The following is a 21040-nucleotide window of genomic DNA, read 5'->3' as shown; positions in this document are numbered from 1 at the left end:
AGAAACATGGAGAATCATCTAGAAACGGACATGCCTGCCTTCTGAACTCTTGTTTTGCACTTACTTGCTATGTAATCTTGACAATGTGTATAATCTTTTTTTTTATTGTGAGAATGTGTATAATCTTAATGATTATAGTAAACCATTTCATGGGACATCTTACTATCTCAGGATTGTGCCTATTTGTGTGACCGAAAGAGTTTGGGCATCGGGGTCAGGCTGTATCTCTGCCACTTGCTCAATTGCAATGCTATTCATTCATTCTTTCATTTTCATTTTCTTTTTTTTGGGGGGGGGAGGGGTCTGGTCATGGGGCCTGAGCTCTTAGCCTAGGCACTGTCCTTCAGCTCTTCAGCTCAAGGTTAGTGCTCTACCACTTGAGCCACAGCACCACTTCCAGCTTTTTTCTTTTTGCTTATGTGGTGTTGAGGAATCGAACCCTCATGCATGCAAGGCAAGCGCTCTACCACTGAGCCACCTTCCCAGCCCCGCATTCCTTCATTTTCTGCACATACTCATTCAACAGTTAGCAATTGTTTACTGTGTGCCCCAGCCCATGCAACATACATTGATAATGACTAGGACCCAGTCTGCAGACCAACAGAGGGACAGGCAAGGGAACAAGCAACTAGAAAAACATACTAAGTGTTACAAAAAGAGAAATGAGAGAGCTGGTGAAGCATAAAGCAGTGACTCCTAAACCTGGGTCTGAAGGGGCTTCTAGCATGGCAGACAAGTTAAATTCAAAAGAAGAGAAAGGTATAGCTAGATAAAAAGGACAAAGGAAATAGTAGCGTGGAGAAATGTCCATACAGAGAGGAGAGCACCACAGACAGGGAGGTGAGGGAGAGCTTGCTGCTAGACTATGACTACGGATACTAAATTCTTTTTTTTTATTTATGTAGTGTTCAGTATATGGCAGACATGTCCTGTATTTTTTAGTCTTTAAATTGTTATTATAAAGGTGATGTACAGAGAGGTTACACTTATATAAGTCATGTAATGTGTACATTTCTTTTTAGACAATATCACCCCCCTCCTCATGCTTTCCAGGTTTTCCCCCTCCAGTCCCCACCTATAAGTTGCATAATTTATTGTCAACATGGTATCTAATGAGTACCACTGCTGGGTTTGTTTACCCTTTGTCCCTCATTTCTGTGCCTCCTTTTACCCTCCCAGAGACAGACAAATGAACAAACAAAACAAAAAGAGAAGAAAAGAAAAACAGAAACAAAGAAAAACTCTGTTTTCATTTCCTGGAGTTCATTTCAATAAATATTATTTCATATGATCAGAGGCACATAAGCATTTCACCTTTGGGATCCCAAATTCTTAAAAGAGATAATATCACCAACCTGGCTGGATTGTTTTGAGAATGAGATGCAATTTATGTGGAAAACACTTCACATGTTACCTGAGACATAGGTGTGCTCATAAAAGCTAGTTTACTAAAAGGCTGTGAGGTTATAGTAGTGATAGCAGCTAACAGTTATTGCACATTCTCTGTTTGCCCTGGGCTAAGCCCTTATAGATGTTATTTCACTTAATCCTCATAACAGCCCCGGGAAGTAGACACTATTATTATCCCCTGTTTTCAAGAGAAGAAAACAGACAGTAAAGGAGTTCTATTTCTGTGTCTAAGACCACACAGGACTGAATCCCAGTCTGTATCTCTCAACTGCTTCACTAGATCCCTTGTTTAATAGTGGGCAGATGACACAGAGCCAGGGAAGACTTTAGCAAAAGATACCCACTCTCTTACCCAGAGGACAGCTTTAAGAACCCAATGAGCATGGATCAAGATGTATTGTACTCATAAATGACATGTTGGAATTGAAGCCCCTTTGTCCAACTACTTAATTTTTAAACTTTATCAATTAATTAATTAAATGAAAGAAAAAATAACCCAGGGAAAAGCCACAACTATCCTCAGGGCACCCTAAATCTTCCTCTTTGTAAAGCACTTAGCAGGTCTTAGAGTGGTTTTAATGCTTGGTTTTACATTGGTACTGATTCTCCGTGGGCTGTAGAACAAATCCAAAGTATATCCTCATATTCTTCTTCCACAAAGTCAAGCACAGGAATGGGTGCCTAGAAGAGGATTGCTACCTGGGTGCTCTGGTAGCCCTTGCCTACAGAGCAGATGTACATCCATTTGTATTTCTTCAGAACTAAGTATGGGAATGGGCTGTCATAACCCAGCCGAGCAAAAGAAGCTTTGTAGGAAGGTCAGAAAGGAATCTGATTTTGTGTCTTGTCCCCTGTGAATATTACACGTGTGCCTCTGGTTATCTGTTCAACAATATGTCCCTCAATGAAGCTTATTCTATTCCCACCACAAGAGAAGAGGACTCTGACATTCAATCCAGCTTCCTTCTCTGTCCATCTTCTTTCCTGTGATCCATTGTCTGAGTTTCCGTGGATTCTTACTCCGCTCCTCTGTTCTAATCAGAGGATTTTAGGTTGGGAAGAAGAGAAACTCAGGCTAGCTCAAGGTAAAGTGAGGGTGGGTGAAGATACCACACATATAGGCATGGGAACTGAAGTATGGCCAGGCATGGACACATAAGCTCAAAGCCATGAAGGCCATAGTGGGTCAGGGCAGTCTCTCTTAACTAGTAATTCTCTATACCACCTTGTGCATTATCTCATCCTTGATCCCAATTGATTTTCTCTGTTTGCACATAACACAATAGAAACACACACACACACACACACACACACACACACACACACACACACACATACATACACACACACACACACACACACACACACACACACACACACACACACACACACACACACACACACAAGATCTCAATGGTTCTACTAAGACCATAATCTCTGGATCTCATTTAGAGACCCAGGTAAGAGAATAAAGAGCTAGCCAGATTCCAAAAAGATAGGGGAGGAGAAAGAAACAAAATGACATTCTTTCTAAATTGTGAGGAGGTGCCCACTGGTCCATTCAACTTTGGCTGGTGAGCAGAGTTACATGGACAATAGTCTGTGCTTTCCACGAACTCAGTCTCTTAGGCCACAAGGCAACCTTGAACGTTGGCTCTTCCCAGTCATGGTCTGCTGATTGTGAACACTGTGGAGCCATGAACCTGTGGGTTGAAGGTAAAAAATGCATCTATCTTTCTTGCTTCTACACTTTGCTTCTCCTCCTCTCTCATTGGACCTCCTGCTCCAGCAGGCCCTTAGCAGTTAGGCCTCTACTGGTACCTGACCAAGCCTCTGCTGGATCTGTAGGAAGCAGAGAAGTCTGGCCCCTTCCAGGCCTAAAATCAGTTAATGTGTTGCCTCAACCATGAAAATCAAAGACTTCTTTGAGAGCCCTTAAAGACCATTGTCTACCCCAGCTAGGGATGAGTGGAAGGGCCAGTATGAAGCACCATCTTGTGTGTACACATGTATGTGTTCTCCTGCGTTTCCTCAGACTATCTCAGCTCCCAAATCAACTCATTGTTGAAGGACATGTGTGTTTTACCTTGAATGTAAGGCAAAAGCTGGGCCTGCTGATTCCACTTAAGGGATTTGGGGTTGATTATGGAGATGAATCTGTCAGGAGAATTCTTGCTTCTCCTGAATTAATGTTTCCTTTCTTCTTTTTTCTTTGGTGTGGCTGTCTCTCCTCTAATGTTCAGCTGCAGAATTCCCTGAAGACGGATCTGTGTCTTGATCAGGGGCCAGACACAGAGAATGTTCCCATCATGTACATCTGCCATGGGATGACACCCCAGGTGAGTCCTCAAAGAGACCCCTGTGCCAGGGGTGTGCAGTGGTGTCTGACATAGGGAAAATAGTTCCATTCTGTCATGGCTGCCCTGATTCAGCAATCTCTGGTTTGCATCATGAATTATTCCAATGGTCCTAAGAAGAGAGTTAGGCATGCCTTGCCTAGAAGGAACTGAAAGAATAGATCCTAGTTGCAAGATTCTCTGGGGTGAGGAGGAAGAGAGTTCATTTCTAAGGAAACTTGTCTCCATTGAGAAGAATGTGGGTAAAATACAATCCTGTTTTAGTAGTTGAGTCATCCCTAGCAGAAGGGGGCCTGATAATGCGCCCTAGCTCACTGATGTGCTCCAGTCCTCATAGAGTGCCATGTTAGGATGTCCAGGCCCTACACTAGAATAGCTCATAACTGGTGAACAAATGAATCCATGAGACTCCTTACCAGGTCTTATGACCTGCTCCTAGTAGAGAGCAAAGGTCAGCTACAAGAAAAATAAGTTACCCTTGAAATTTTGCATTTGAGCCAGGTACCAGTAGCTCACACCTAAAATCCTAACTACTCAGGAGGCTGAGACCTGAGGATCAAGGTTTTAAGCCAGTCCAGGCAGACAAATTCAAGACTCTTATCTCCAATTAACCAGCAAAATGCCAGAAGTGGAGCTGCGGCTCAAGTGATAGAGCACCAGTTTTGAGTAGAAAAGCCAAATGGAGCAAGAACATGAAGCCCTGAGTTCAATTCTTAGTACACAAAATCCTCCATTTCTAGTCTCAGCTTCAGGTAAGTGAAGAGGATGCCAAGACACAGGCAGGAGACATAGTATATTCAACAAAGCATACTAGACCGCTATGGACCAAGAATGCCATAGAATGGCCTGTTCTGAATTCTTAACATTTCCAGAGTTTTCTTAGCTCCAAAAAAAAAAACCCCAACAATGATTTTCAAGCAGTATTACTATATTTATATAGTTGCATAATTGCAACTCTATATTGAAAAGAGTTGCCAGCTGTACATCACCTTTATAATAACAATTTAAAAAAGGAGTTGCCACCTGCCTAAGTACCTGATTAAAGAATATCACAACATGTATGACTCTGCATATGAATGATGACACTTCCTGGTACTTGTTCATTGTGATCCTACCACCCACCTTGTTGTTTTGAGCTATGACATTACTGGATAGTTAATTATGGGTCAGTAGATCACACTCTCCTTACACCACCTAACATAGCATTCTTTTTTAAAATATATTTTTATTATCTTTAAGTAGTTGTACAAAGGAGTCACCATTTAACAAAGCAATTTATAAATATAATGCATCTTGATCAATGTCACTCTTTTCATCCACTATAATTGTCAACCCCACCCTTCCTTCAGTTTTCTTAATTTTGTAGGATATGTACTGAATTTTATGAATGCATTCACACACGCATGCGCATGCACACACACACACACCAAGAATTCTTTTTTTTTTTTTTTTTGTCAGTTGTGGGGCTTGAACTCAGGGTCTGGGTACTGACTCTGAGCTCTTTTGTTCAAAGTTAGCACTCTACCATTTTAAGCCACAGCTTCACTTCAGGTTTTTGAGTGGTTAATTGGAGATGTGAGTCTCACAGGGACTTTTCTGCGCAGGTTGGCTTTGAACCCATGATCCTCAGATCTCAGCTTTCTGAATAGCTAGAGGTATAGGCATGAGCCACTGGCACCCAGCCTTATTCTTTATTATATAATAATGTGATTTTTTGATGGGTGACTATTTTTATATAAACTTTTATTGTTATATAACATATATACAGAAAACAGATGAATAGTAAGTATACAACATAATGAATTTCCAAGGAGTGAGCACTTGTATAACAAGCACCCAAATTAAAAGCCAAAATGTACCACTGCCTGACTTTGTATTTTTCATAAACGTGAGCCTATCACATATACCTTCTGTATTATCCTCTCTACATGTGCAAGATTACAACATGCTGTTTACATGTTGTCATTCGCTCACTTATATTATTGTATACTGTTTCACACTAGGATATGCTTAGTTTATTAGTTGGAAGTACTGTGAGTCTTGTTGTAATGCAACATCCTTGCTTGTTTTTTGGTATATATACACATTCATTTCTTTGGGATTTATACATAGGAGTGGAACTTCTAAGTCTTTGGGTTGATATTTGTTTACTTTTGGTAGATATTGCCTGTATTACTCTGCTCAGGCTACCAAAACAAAATACTACAGGTTGCATGGCTTAAACAACAGAAATAAATACCTTTCTTGTTGTTCTGAAGAGACTGTGAAATTCAAGATAAACATAGCAGCCATCTCTGGTATGGATCCTCTTCCTGGCTTCTTTTTTCTGTGCTCACATGAAATGAGAGAGAACTAGAACTTACAAGGACACTAATGCTATTTGTTCATCAACCCTTATGACCTCTCGTAACCTTAATCTGAAGTTGGAGAAGTTTTAGTGTATTCACATTGCAGGGGAGGGGAAGATAAAGAAGACTTGTGAAGAAAATACTATATAGCACATGATAAAGAGATCTAGAATGTGAGTACTAGACTTTACCTTCTTGGAAGAAGCCAGGACACAGAGAGCTGGGAAGGAATGATGAGGGGAAGCAGTTGGACTATTGGATTCTACAATGCTTGGCCACAGAGAGAATTGGTGTTGAATTGCACCATCACTCCAGGAAAGGGAATAATGGTGCTAAAGGTAGTACAGAAATCATTAAGGTTGCTGCTCCCACCAGAGACTCTGGAAGTGAGGCTGACATCCCCTCTGCCATTCACTAGACCTGGAGGGAGGACATTCAGGCAAAAGGATTATCTTCAAATCTATTGTAATTTGCCTCACTGCTTTTCAGACTTGCTTGGGACTTCCCATCCCTTTCTTCATTCTTGATTTTGGAATTGGAATGTCTCTCCATTGCCTGTCCAACCCTTGTACCTTAGAAGTACACAATCTGTCTGACTTCATAGACTTTAGGTTTGATATTGGGATGAGTTTAAGACCTTTGAAATGTTGAGATGGAAAGAATATGTTTTGCATGCCTTTATAGCATGAATTTGAACAGGACAGAATTCTATGGACTACATTATGCCCTGTCCCAAATTCATTTGTTGAAATTCTAATCCTGGCAGTATTTGAGGTAAGCAGTGATTAAGGTTAAGGAAGGTCATAAGGGTGATCTATAGAATTTATGTCCTCCAGAGAATAAGCAGCAGAGAGCTCCCTTTGCTAGCTCTCTGTCTAGGTATGAAAGGCTCAGTAAGAAGGCAGCTGTCAGATACTTTTCCTCATCAGAAACCAAGCTGGCTTACATTTTGATCTTGGACTTCCCAGCCCCCAGAGCAGTGAGAAATTCAATTTCTGTCATTTAAACCATTCAGTCTATGGTATTTTGTTAGGGTAGCTTAAACCAGCAGATATACTGCCAAAATGTTTTCCAACTTTAAATTCTTGTCAGCTGTTTATTAGAGTTCTAGCAGTTTCACAACCCATTGTTGGTCAGTTTTTTGTATTATCTATATTTTTAATAGATATTGTGCTGTGTATATAATAGTCTCACATTGTGTTATAATTTGTATTTCACTAATGAGGAGTGAAGTTGGGCACCTGAAATTTCAGCTCAGGACATCCTCATGCGGTCCTTGTGTGGGCCACAGTGGCCTGGTCACAAGTCATTTAGGGCTTTTTGTAAATTTCCTCTCAGCTTTCAAATCCTTCCAGTTTTATCTGGGCCCTCAGCCACATGTTGGGTGTTGGACTGAATGGAGGCTTCCTATTCTCAGCCAGCTGCAGATAATTCGATGTGGGACCCGTCTGTGTTGTGGCTGGAGGACACACAGTCTGTGTGTGTGTCTGTGTCTGGCTTCAGCTGGATTTTGAAACCAGTTTGCCCACGTCTAATTGCCAACTTTGAAAATTTGAAGTTGTGGAATCTTGGCAAGGCTTCTTAATCTGGGCCTATTTTCTTATTTGTAGAATGTAGATTTTTCAAGAGTGCTAGGGTTTGAATGTGTCCTCAGCGGATTTGTGTATTGAAATTTACTCACCATTGTGAGACATTAAGAGAGTGGAAGTTCCATTCAACTATGGTATTTAGAGATATGGCCTTTAAGAGATAATTAGAATGAGCTGTGGTCATTAAGATAGAGTCCCGAGATTTAATCCCTGAGACTTTCTAAGAAGAGATAGAGAAACAAAGAATAGACATACATGTGTATGCTTCTTCCCTCTTACCATGTGAGTGTAAATAACTTGTTTTTCTTTTCTTTTTTAATTCAGGGCTTAGGCTCTTTTTGGTCAAGGCTAATGCTATATACTACTTTGAGCCACAGCTCCACTTCTAGTTTGCTGGTGGTTAATTGGAGATAAGAATCTCAGGAACTTTCCTGCCTGGGCTGGCTTCAAACCATGAGCCTCAGATCTTAGCCTCCTGAGTAGCTAGGATAACAGGCATGAGCCACCAGCACCCAGATGTCTTTTATTTATAAAGCAGCCAACTTTGGGCTGGGAAGGTACTCAGTGGTAGAGTGCTTGCCTTGTGGCATGCATGAGGTCCTGGGTTCAATTCCTCAGCACCACATAAGCAGAAAATGCCTGAAGTGGCACTGTAGCTCAAGTGGTAGAGTACTAGCCTTGATCTGAAGAGCTGAGGGACAGTGCCCAGGCCCAGAGTTCAGGCCCCATAACCGACAAAAAAAAAAAAAGCAGCCAGCTTCAGGTATTTTATTGTAGTAAAGCAAAACAGAATGCAAATGATATATACCTAAAGGTTGTGAAGATTTAACACATGTAAACAAACTATTTAATGTAAATTAATGCATTAAATAATGGCACATCAATGCTATTAGAATTTCTATGATGATAGTATCATCATAGTAACTACCATGCAAGCCCACCATGCAAGCCCGACTCTTGCTTAGTATAAATACTATCAAGGGCCCTGCCCACAACCTGTACTGAACTTGACTTCATCTACCATATGCCATGGGTACCTGCCCTAGTCCAAACCTACACATCGACGCTTGGAGCATCACTGAATTGCTATAGCAGCAACAGGGCAGTGGAGCAGTACAGGGAAAGGGCATAAGAGGGGACATCAGGGGGCCCTGAGTTCTAGTCTTGATCTTGACACACAGAACCTCTTCTTGTGCTTTAATTAGTTTTACTATTTTATTAGGTCATGAATTTACACTAAATATGCAAAGACTAAGTTCAGTGAATCCCTGCTTTGTATATATATATATATTACCATCACCATCCACATTGCATTTGTCCTCTTGGTCAGTGTCACCACCTAGAAGTAATGACTATTCTGATTCTTCCCACTGTTGCCTAGTTGCAGATGGGCCTGTCTTCCTGTCTGTAATGATGGAGCTAGACTAAGACATCTCTAAGCCCAGATCCACCAGCTCTGACAACCTGCTTATCTCTTATTCCTTTGTTCTGAAATGCAGCTGGCTCAGAAAGCTGCGTGTTTGTTCTGTGCTTACCAGAAATGGTGGGAGCTGCCTTTGTAACTCAGCTTCTTGGTGTGGAGCTGCAGCAAGTCTCAAAATCTTGGTTCCCCATTTTCTATCTCTCAGAGCCACAGAGCCCTCTGGTACCTGGCTGTGTGGGGGACGTTGGGGCTGATTGCCCTCTCTACCAGGCTCACACTGAGATTCATAGCTGTGAAGGCCTAAAGGCCAGACTCAGGTCACACATTGTGCAGAGCAGAAAGCCATAAGGCTCAGCTATAGCAGGAATCAGCTAAGACCTCCCTGCCCAGAGAATTAGTAAGGCCACGAAAAAAACAAATTATCCTAGAGATGGCCTATGTCTCCCTGGCCTGATTTCCTACACATCCAGTCAACATAAAGGCAAGGGCAGGGACCAGTGATAAGGATGGAGTGATTGGGATGGGAAATGATCTGGGAAGAGTTGGGGGGGGGGGGTGGAGTCAGGACTTCTGGCTGGCAGGATTTCCCCAAAAATGCATCTTCTAACCCTCAAGAAGTCCACTTGCTCCTAAAGAGGATGAGAAAAGGAGATGCTTTGGGATGTGTTACCCAAGGGAAAAGTCCAGGTGGAGTATTTCTCAAGAGACTGTGGGTGAACACAGGTCCCAAGAGTGCTCTGGAACCCTCAGGTTTGATTTGTCCAATCAGATGTCCAGCATACATTTCCAGGGATGCTGAGCTCTCCTCGTGGCCGTTCTCAGCAAAATCAAGAGCTATGTATGCACAGATGGGAATGTCATGTGTCACTGTGCATTGTGCACTGCACAACTGTGAGAGAGGGATGAGGTACTTCACATTGTTGACAGACTGTCTGCTGTGAAGCCTAACATACTCCTCCCTAAGCCTTATACTTAATGGGAAGCCTGAAAATGTGGAAAAGTGAATGATAAGGCAATATAAGAAGCAGTGAACTGGGTTCAAATCTCTTCATACCACTTACAAATTAGTTTCCTTAGGTAGGTATCCAATCTTTATGCCTCAATTTCCTTACCTATTAAATAGAGATATTCTGTTGCCTGCCTTGTAGCATTGTAAGGATCACTTAAATAGATGCACATGATATAGGTAGGTAGTGAAGGCTGGCACATAATCATGGCCTACTGAAGGTAGGCTATCATCATTATTCCAAGATTGATAATGAGACTCAAGGCTGTCCTTGAGCTAAAAGAATAGAGTGATTTGTCAAAATGAACAGATTTAAGAGAGACTTGAAATGATCTTCCAAATACAAAGCCTCATATTTGTGGCTGAGAACCAGGGAACTCAGGTGACAATGAATTTCCCATCATGTGTGCCCAAGCCAGTTTAGTGGGCTTTGGGGACACTATAAGGGGTTTGTATTTCACATAAAAACATAGCAACACCAGAGGTGTCCCCTTCTGGAATACTATAACTTTAATCTTCCCTCCCTCCCTCTCCCTCTCCCTCTCTCTATGTGTGTGTTTGTGTATGTATGTATGAGTTTGTGTATATGAGAGAATCTTGCTATATAGACTTACCTGGCCTCTGACTTGTGATCCTCCTGCCTCAGCCTCCCTAGTGCTAGGATGTAGACAAGAGCCACCAAGCTGAGCAAGAACTCCATTGTGTGTGTGTGTGTGTGTGTGTGTGTGTGTGTGTGTGTGTGTGTGTGTGTGTTTCTTTATAAGTTAGTGGGAGTCTACTACTGGGCCAGAAACTGTTCTTGGCCCTGGGAGACAGCAGTGAAACAGAGGAAAGCCATTGCTCGCATGAAGTTTTCATCATAGTGCTAGAGACAGACCAGACCCTTGTCTGCATTTTAATCTTTTTAAGTCTTTGCCTCAGCCAAGGTGTGAACTGATGCTGCTCTTTAGCATTGCCTAGGTGACTTTCATTTGTGCTTCAAGACTTGGACTTCAGCCAGCTAGAGCCAAAAATGTTGAGAGCAGATGAAGGCTGGCTCAGTCCATCCTGCCAGCCTTGAGGTTGACCTTAACCTCCATGATTAAGCGCCAGCTGCATTTGAAAAAGTGAACATCTGCAGGCATTTAGAATGCTAGAATAAAACAGATTAGATACACAGTAGTTAATGTCCTACCAGGGACATAAAATTATAGCCTTTCCTGTGATCTTTCCTACCCAGGCAGAAATCTACAAGTTAGCATATAACTTCAGAGAACCTAGCACACTTGGAAGGTAAATAGCAAAGTCAAACACAGGTACAATTCTCTTAGAAAATTATACTCTCCAGTGAGGCTGTTAAACTATTTCCTGATAGGGTACTGAAAGCATAGGGCTTCCTCTCTGCTTCTTTTCTGCCTCATTTATAGGTTTTTAGAGATTTTTCTTATTCCTCACAAAGTTTGTTCAGGGTCTACTAACGCTCAGGCCATTAGTGACTCAGTGGTCCTTGTGGATCCATTTGTTGATCATGTGGTCTTTTCCTTCACCTTAGTTCCTGCAGCCATCATAATGAAGTGCCACAGGCTGAATGGCTCTTACAATAGGAAGTTTGAGTCTGGAAGTCAGCAGGGCCCATCCTTCTGAGGGGCCCAGAGAAGGATGTGCCTAAGTCTCTTTTCCTGCCAGTGGTTCCTTGGCTAGTTTCAGCCTCACTGCACTGTCAGAGTCTAGTCTCCATGTAGGACTAGGTCCAGATTTCCCCTTTTGTAAGGCACTAATCATTTTGGACTAGGACCCCACCCCACTCAAGGAAGAGCTCATCCAAACTTATCTAATTGCATCTGTCATGACTCTGTTTCCAAATAAAGCCTCATTCTGGGTACTGGAAATTGGGACTTCTAAGTATGAATCTAGATAATATACACTTCCACTCTAACACCCTCAAAGCAGAGGAGTGGTGACGGAAGTCTGACTTTCACTGCATTGACTGAAAACCCCCTTACTTCACTGCCTCTCTCCTTTTATTGGTCAAATATACTCATGTGGTCTTGCCTTCCTACCTAATGGTCATGCTGTGTACCCAGGGAGACTTGTCTCTGTCACAAGAACTTAGCTACTTTGCAAATCAGTTTTACCTCCAACAAATAGGAAAATAGTATCTTGGATATGAATTGACTTGTCTATGTCACTCCAGAAGTTACTGGCAAAGACAAGTTGAGGAAAGATGTGACCTCTTAAGTGTCATTCATTCATTCATCAACAATATGACAGGCTGTCACTTATGAAGTCCCCATAATTTGGAAAGTCTCATTTTCCGGGGAAGACAAACTTCATCTAGTGATAGGAATCGTTTTATAGAGCAACTTACAATGGAAGCTAGTGGAGTCCAAAGATGAGGAACACAAGAGGAATGGTTTCAAAGGGGAAATAGTTTCAATGGCTACAAAGAGGAAATAATTTCACACCTGTGTTGAATCTTTGGAACAATTCTGCTTCGGTATGGATCAAAAAGGTCACTCTGATTCAGTTGTGATTCTCTCAGGTCTCAGAGGAGGCCCTGGGTGGGAGAAAGGATCATACCACTAATCAAATTAGTGACAGAAAGCTGCTGAGAAGCCTGCTAATTGGCTAATGAGTAAATGTAACCATTTTGCTTAAATTAGCAGCAAATTTCAAGCAATCCTCAAAATAACTGAGAATATTATCCCTAATTAGTTTAACAGCCTGGAAAATTTCTTCTAATGGGAAAAATACAATAACAGGGTCTCCCCCACAGACTCTCTATGCAATCAGTCACTCATTCACTCATTCATTTATTTGCTCATTCAACAAACATGCACTGTGTCTTATTTGACACCAAGAGGAAAAGGCTCTATTCCCACATCACTGCCTGGAGGAGTCCAAGGCTGGAGAAGGAGACATGCACTCAGATAATTGAAGCTTATATAATGAAACTTTGCAACCTACTGCCCCAAATCACCTTCTCATTAGCCCACAAATAAAAGAGAGGTGGGGAGACAAGACAGGGCCTGGGGACTTCTCTCATTCATTCTGCCAAGAATTTTTCGACTGTAAAAGACATGGGAAAATGAAGTGCTTTTCCTCTGGGAAGGAAAATGCTTGGCTGTAAAAGAAGAAAGATAAAAGGGATTTTAATTCCCTCTAAAGTTTTTTTGAAATACTGAAGCTGCCACATTTATGCTTCGGGATGAGCTTTGACTCAAGGTATAAAGATTAAAATGGAGATGAAAGACAAATTCTTGGTTAACAGAGCAATGAAGATAGTGCATTTTAAGAAAACTTAAGGCAAAAAAAGAAAAGGCAAAAAAAGAAAACTTAAGGCAAGGATAGAGTTGCAAATGGGTCCTAATAACCATTGCTAAATATATATAGATATAGATATATAGATATATCTATATCTATATATATTTCAGGGTGGTGTTGAGAATAGAAGCCAGGGTCTTGTAGTAATGCATGCTAGGCAAGTACTCTACCATCTAGCTACATCCCTAACTCTCATTTATATTTTAAGTTCTCACTTGGTTAGGATACAGGAAAGAGGGAGGGAGAGAGGAAAAGAAAGAGAGGGAGGAGGGAAGGATGAAGAAGAGGAAGGAGAGCGGTAAAGAGGGAAGAAAGGTGAAAGGGAAAGGAGAAGGAAGAAAAGGAAGAAGAAGAAAGGAAAGTGGGAAGGAGGGAGGAAAGAAGGACAGGGAAAAGGGAAGGAGAAAAGGAAGCAAAGGGATGAAGGAAGAAAGGAGAGAAGGAAGTAAAGGGGAAGGGAGAAAGGAAGGAGAGGAAAGAGGGAAGGAGGAACAGTAGGAGAGAGATAGGAGGGAAGGAGGAAAAGGAAGAGATGGTCAAGAGAGGAAAAAGGAAAAGAGAGAGGGACAGAAAGAGAGAGGACTAGAAAGGTGTGCTTATCTTCCTGTCAAGAAGCTGCCATTTCCCCACAAGTCACAATGGGTCCATCACCCCTTCCTTGCTTGGCAGCCCTCCATGTGGCTTCCACTTCCCGATGACCTTTCCCAGGCATCACCATTCTCCCAGTCTTTATCTTTAATAAGTAAAGACAGCCTCAGTGCCTACTGAGTGGCTGAGCAGCTTGAAACCCTCTCCTGCGCTTGCTTTGTGTCATCCATGCATGCCCTCCACAACTCCTTGGCCTGTGGTTGTATTTTGGGGGCGCCAGTTGATGCTTGGCCGGGTGGGACCTGACAGCAGTCTGTTTGGTCACCTCCAGATTTGCATGATTCCAGAACCAATCCAGACACAGTTATGTGGGTTTTGCTAATTGCCCCTTCACCATTCCAGGAGCCACCATGCATGTAGAATGCTGTGAGTAGAGCCATGGAGTGTCACAGAGCCTGTCCTTGTCCTGGCCCGGGGTAGCTGGAAGATGCCCCTTGTTCTGCACCCTCAGGCAGCCCACCCCTTCAAACCTACCCTGCAGCACTTTAACTTTCTTGGTGTACAAAATGCATCTTTGCTCTAGAGGACCCAGGGTCATGGCTGCTACATAGAAGCATGAGCTTGGGTTCTGATAGCCTGAATATGGAAATGCCTGGGCCAGCACCTCAGCATGCTATTGGATGTTACTGTGGCACTCCCCAGAGCCACCTCTGCTGGGGTAATGAAGGGCAACTTTCATGGCTGAAAAAAGCAGAGACAATACCTATAGGTGTCCTGCCTCCCTGGCTGCAGTTGTGCCCTTATCCTTTGAGGTATCCATGGAGACCAGATGTCTCATCTGTCATGTCCATGCTCAAGAGCCAAGCAAATTTCTCTTTTCTCTAACGGCTTCCCAGTAAGGATTAATCAAATGAGTCACCTGATTAATGTAGCCTACCATCTTACCCCTTCCTTAATGCTTTATTGAGAGGAAGTGGACGAGACTGGATGGACCCTACTGAGACTCATAGACTGTACATTCCAGCTCTGCCACATATTCAATCTATGACCCTAAACAGCTCTCCTTCCTCCCTCCCTGAGTGTGAACTCAGAGCTTCTCACTCTAGGTTGACTTTTTTTTCTTCTCTTAAGTGGCTCTTTACCACTGGAGTCACACCTCTACTTTTGGCTTTTTGCTAGTTAATCGGAGGTGAGTCTCCTGGACATTTCTGCCAAGGTTGCCTTCAAATCTCAGTCCTCAGTTCTCATATTCCTGAGTAGCTAGGATTCCACAACTTGAGCCCCTGGTGCTTGGCCCTGAGGCAGGATTCTTAATTTCTCTTTACTCAGGTATCCTCTATAACTTAAAGCAAAGCTTAGTTCATAGTAAATGCTAATGACTAGCAGTCTATTATTGACTGATACATGTTTATGCGTATGTATATCCATATGTATATGTACATTTGCATAATCACACATAAAATTACTGTGTGTCAGTCTCTGCTAGACATTTTCTAGCTGTCAGCTCATTAAATCTTAAAACCATCTTGCCAGCTTATCCCCATATTGCTCAAAGATGCAAAGTACCCAAAGATGTACTCTGACAGATAGTGCATGCAGACTCTAGGTCCTGGAAGGTGATGGCAGATGGTGTCACACCTAAGAGCAGCCCTTCCACAGGTCAAGGCCAGGAAAGGAAGGCTGACTGCAGTGCTATCTTCTCTACAAGCTCAGCCTCCTTCCGACTATCCTCACAGACATATCCCAGGTGCCTCTCACAGGACTCCCTCTCCTTTGCGACCAACCATTAGACTACTTGGTTGCCCCCCACTCCCAGTCCACCTGGGGCTGGGCCTTGTGTTCTGAGTCAGACATCCAGAATATTTCCCACCCTGCTGTTGGGCAGAAGCACATTCTCATTTCTCTTTTGACAATCACACACAGGAGCAGCATGCTGGCCCAGATGCATGAGCTCTGTATGGGGGCGCAAGCGGACTGTGGGAGCAGAGGGCTGTGTGAAGCACACCAAGGCAGGTGCTTCCATGTTAGCCTTCTCCCTCCTCCACATGATGGTGAACTCTAAGCTGCTCCCACAGCTTCAGAGCTAAAAATAAATTAATAATAAAAAGAGCCTCTTGATTTGTTATTCATTCCACATGATAGTTTCTTCACTTCATGTCCAAACTCTGCAATTAGAGTCATAAACACTGAGTTTTGTATGACTTTTATGGAACTCTTACCGGCTGGGAACCGGCAGTCATTAGCAGCACCATGGTGGCCAATTCAGGCTCATCGAGCAGAGGGAGGCTGAAGGTTTTGCTCTCTGCACATCATTCTTTGCAGAGTTTTGCTTCCCAATCATCCCTGGGCTGTGGAAACACAGAGACAGAGGAGCTACATTTAGATGGTGATGTGGCTCTGTGTTCTTGGGCAAGTCAATTGACTCCTCTGAGCCTCCTGATCAGTACAATGGGGATGGTTACTGAGAGTTAAAGGTTGTAGCAAACTTGTGTGTGCCTCTAGCACCAAGCCTGGCACAGACTGGCCTAGGCAGACTTTCTCGCCAAGATCAATCGGCCTGCTCAGGCACGCTAGCTTTGTTACTCATCTGTAGAAGAGGTTCAAATGATCTGTTTCACAGAGGTTTTGCAGGGGTTAAATGGAGAAATATAGAGGATGCTTCACACCATGCCTAGCACACAGTAAGCCCTGAATTGATATGTGGTAATGGCCGTTTTGTTAATATTAGTATCCATCAACACATGGTAACTGTTAGCATTCGAATTAGTATTGTCAGGATGAGAGCTGGCAGGATCTATGCCTCTTCTTTCAGATCTGCTGTATCTTTTCATGAAGACCTGGATATGGGAGCTCAAGAGATATGCCACCCCCACTGGGCTGGAAGCCAGGCCCTGGCCCTTTTCCTTGACAGTGGGCCATTGCTATGGGCATAGTTTGGGCAGGAGCAGGGGATACCTCCTTCTATCAGTGACTCTCCTGCCACCAAGTTTTGCTGGCACACTGAAGCTGGCCTGCCCCTCTACTTGACCCAACTTCCAAGTGAGAGAATTATGAAGTCCTCATACCCCAGGGGTCCTGGCTGGTGGGGCTGCATTCACTTAGGCTTCCCCCGCACATGGCGGCCATGTAAGAACTGTACCAGGGGAAGCCAGGATAAGAATAGAGAGTCAATGACAGTGTAAGGTGTCAGCATTCCATCTCCAGAGTGGTACCAGATGCAGTGCCCTCTCAGAGGCACCTTTTGAAGAGGTATCCATTTGAAGCAGGGGGTGGCGGTTCCCCTATACTGGATATTCGGACAGCCTTTGTATGCAGGGTCAACATTCAAATGAGCTGCTGAAATTTGCAGGTCCCTCTGCTGTTTCTCAGTCAGGTGTCACTGGCTTTCCAGGTGGGAGTGGTTCTTCATCATATGGTCTGTCTTATTAATGACAAGACATTGCAGCCCTGGGCCCTGGGGATCCGCAGTGTCACTGTTTGACCAAAATATCCCCCATGCATTTCCAAATGTCCCCTGAGCAGCTGAGGGCTCCGAGAAATAGAGTATAAACAAACAGGCTATGGGATTTAGAAATGGTTGGGAGCCTTGAGTGTGGGCATTTGAATGGTGTTTATATCAGGATATCTTAAGGATATGCTTAATCTGTTCAAAGAAAGATTCCTAAGGAGATGTGTTTGGAATATATCATGGGCATAAATAGATTCTTCTATTTTTTCTGCTAACTCCATTGTTACCACCTTGCCTTTATCCCACATGCTTTTTCTGAAATGTGTTCATTGCTGTGCATTAGCCCCGAGAAGGAAGATCTTTAGTGGAGCCCTTGAGGTTAGCACTGTGTTAATATACAGGGAATTTAAGTAGAGCCAGGCCCTCTGAATCAATCACAACAGCTTTATTTCTTTCTCAAAATGACACTATTAAATGCAGTAACACGTGTGAGAGTGGAGGTTGGCTTGGGTGAAGGACACTTAGAAGGAACATTTTATAACATTTTTTTTTCTTCAGGAAAAACGACTTTACATCTCTGCGATGTCTCTGGTCTGACTATGCTGGGCTGCTCAGAAGTCAGCCAATCATATTTGTCCGTGGCATAACAAACATGAGCTCAATGAAATCACTAAATTAATGAGTGGTGGTCTAAATCACTAAATTAATGAGAAGTTAGATGATAATGAGATAGTGCTTTCCTTTTCACACCCTCTGGATGTTCCTATGGTGGCAAGGGTCACCTTGGTGTCTATGTATGGACCCTGACGACAGTTGAAGCACAGGAAATCTCTCTTTGCATGATGTATGACATAGCTTATGTTTAGGGATTCAGGTAAGGAGGTGGAGCCCATGATTGGAGACTCCTTGGCCTCAGACTTTGCTATAAAGGGGAAAGAACCAGGCTGGCCATCAAGAGGGATGTGGGATTAAGAAAGATGTGTATTCTGATTTGTTTAAAGGCAAACAGCAAAGAGGCATACTTGTTCTTGTTTTGTTTTCATTTTATGTGCTAGTACTGGGCCATGAACTCAAGGCCTTGCACTTTGTGTCTGGCATTTTTACTCAAAGTTGGCACACAACCATTTGAGCCACACCTCCTCTTCTGGCTTTTGTTGGTAGTGAGTCTCAGGGATTTGTCTGCCCAAACTGGCTTCTAACCAGGATCCTCAGGTCTCAGACTCGTAGGTAGCTAGGATTACAGGCATGAGCCACAGGCACCTTGCTCAAGGAAGCATGTTTTGAGGCTGAAAGTAGTAAAGAAAGAAGAGATATATTTGTAAAGGGGGAACCATTACCACAGCAGAATCTCTGGGGGTGGCACTGCTCCTGGACAGCAGGAAAGGAGCTTCCTTTGCTGAGGAAGTTCAGTCAGGAGCAGAGCAGGGGGTCAGTACTGGGGGCTATGTGTGGAATGGAGAGAATGTCAATCTTCCCTTCTTTTTTTCTTAGGGGGAAGGGTGTCTGGTGCTTGACAGATGGGCTTTTAGAGATATCCGACTGAGTTCAAATCCCAGTCCTGACACTTGCTATCTATTAATTTACTTCAATTTCATCCTTTTTTTAAAAAAATCACCATTTTTTCTCCCTCCTACCCAAGGCTAATGTGAAAATTAAACAAATGTATGTAGAAAGCATTTAGCTTCCTTGACATGTAGAAATAACTCATTAAATGGGAAATGCTGTTATTATTACCATTATTTATCTTACTTTCTTGAAGCAGGAGATAAAAAGAAGTAGGGTTGAGGAACACCTGTATGTTGTATCTTGTGCTTTAGAAGCACACCTGTGAAAACAAGCTGCCTCTGCCAATACACTTTTACTAATAACACATGAGATATGTCCTTCCATCGAGTTCAAGATTCTGAGTGTGAGCAACTCAGGCTGGGCTTGGCTGGCCCTTTCTTCTGTCTTCTCAGAAGATACCTGCTTACACCCATGTCTATGGTCACCTGCTGCTCTGCTAGTGGAACTGCTCTTGAACAGTGGCTACCCATAAGTGGAAAAGAAGGGGCTTCTGGGCCGTGCATGTGTTGTCATTCACTGGGTTTTATTACCAGGCTCTTTTTTACATCTTCCTGATAAGTAAGAGAGCTGGAGAGCCCAGGGCCTACCTTGAACACTGAATATATGTGTAAATGCCCCTCCTCCACTTCGCATTGTACTCTTTCCTTAATGTAGTGTAAGGTAATTGTTACCAGCAGTTTCTCATGGGGTTAGGGAAGGGTTAGGCCTAGGCCAATCTGTGTCCTGGAGACAAATGTTAAGAATCTTGTCCTGTAGAAAGGCATATTCTATGCAAGCCACTATCTTCATGTATATGGAGAGTGGTATCCAAGGTAAAAGAGTAAGGGATATGAAGCAGATGCCGGGAAACAAGCCTGGGTGAACTTTTGAGGTGAAGTACAAATGAGCCTGAAGTACTTTTATTTATATACTAATTCAATCCACTAGTAAGTTTGAGTGTGTCTTGTGGATCAAGCAATGAGTTAGATAATACAGATAGCAGTGAACAAGGCAAGTGTGGTCCTTACTCCCAAGGATCTTGAGGTCTAACAAGTGACCAATGTTAAAACTGTATTACGGTCTCCTAATACCAAAGACCCATCATTCCACTGAATTCTGCAAACACCCTATGAGATGAGCACCATTGGTACTCCTGTTATGATAAGTAAGTCAACTGGGAAAATGATGGCAGAGAACATTGTATGGGTTTACAGGTGTTTCAACTATATACTGAAGTACATTCCTTTGGATATATGCTCAGGAATTGTGTGGCTGGGTCATATGGTAGTTCTACTGCCAGTTTTTAAGGAACATTTATACTAATTTCCATAGTAGCTATACTAATTTAAATCCCCACCAAGAGTGTATAAGGGTCCCTTTCCCCCATGCCCTCATCAGAATTTGTTATTTCTTTCTTGAAAATAGCCATTCTGACGGGGGTGATTTGGAATCTCAATGATAGTTTGGATTTATTGATTTATTGCTAAGGATGTCGAACATTTCTTCAACATTTATTTGCTATTTGCATTTCTTTTCCTTCTTTTTTTGTGCTGGAACTAGGGTTTAAACTCAGGGCCTTGCTGTCTCATTTTGCTTTTCTCTCAAGACAGGTGCTCTACTACTCGAGCCATACCTCCACGTATGACCATTTGTATTTCTTTTGAAAACTGTCCCATTTTCCCATTTATTAATTGGATTACTTATCTTTCTGTATTTAATTTTTGGAACTCTTTATATATTCTGTATATTAACCCTTTTCCTTTGGATTCTGGAAATTGTTTCTTTTGCGGTGCAGAAGTTTTTAACTTAATGCAATTACACTTTTCAGTTTTTGTTCTTATTTTTCTTAGCAGTTGGGGTTCTATTCAGTAAGGAGTCAGTCTTTCTTGATCTAATAAATATTAGATCCAGTGACCTTGATATATATTTCCCAAGTTGCTGTACTTTTCCTAAGAGCATACATCACCTTTTGTAGCTCTTCTCTTGTGTGATGATGTGAGAAAGGAGCATAACAAATGGTTTT

General features: G+C 42.6%; 1 protein-coding gene across 1 annotated transcript in view; it reads left to right on the top strand.

Moving 5' to 3' along the window:
- Positions 1 to 21040, top strand: part of Galnt18 (polypeptide N-acetylgalactosaminyltransferase 18) — a 315915-nt gene that overhangs the window by 271204 nt on the left and 23671 nt on the right. The window contains exon 9 of the mRNA XM_070035320.1: positions 3654 to 3749. Coding sequence (XP_069891421.1) covers positions 3654 to 3749 — 96 coding nt within the window. The remainder of the gene's footprint in view (positions 1 to 3653; positions 3750 to 21040) is intronic.

Source organism: Dipodomys merriami, unplaced genomic scaffold (assembly GCF_024711535.1).
Source record: "Dipodomys merriami isolate MVZ:Mamm:240054 unplaced genomic scaffold, mDipMer1.0.p SCAF_25, whole genome shotgun sequence".
NCBI classification, from domain to species: Eukaryota; Metazoa; Chordata; class Mammalia; order Rodentia; family Heteromyidae; genus Dipodomys; species Dipodomys merriami.
Note: the sequence above shows the minus strand (reverse complement) of the source record. Positions and strands in the feature narration are given on the sequence as shown.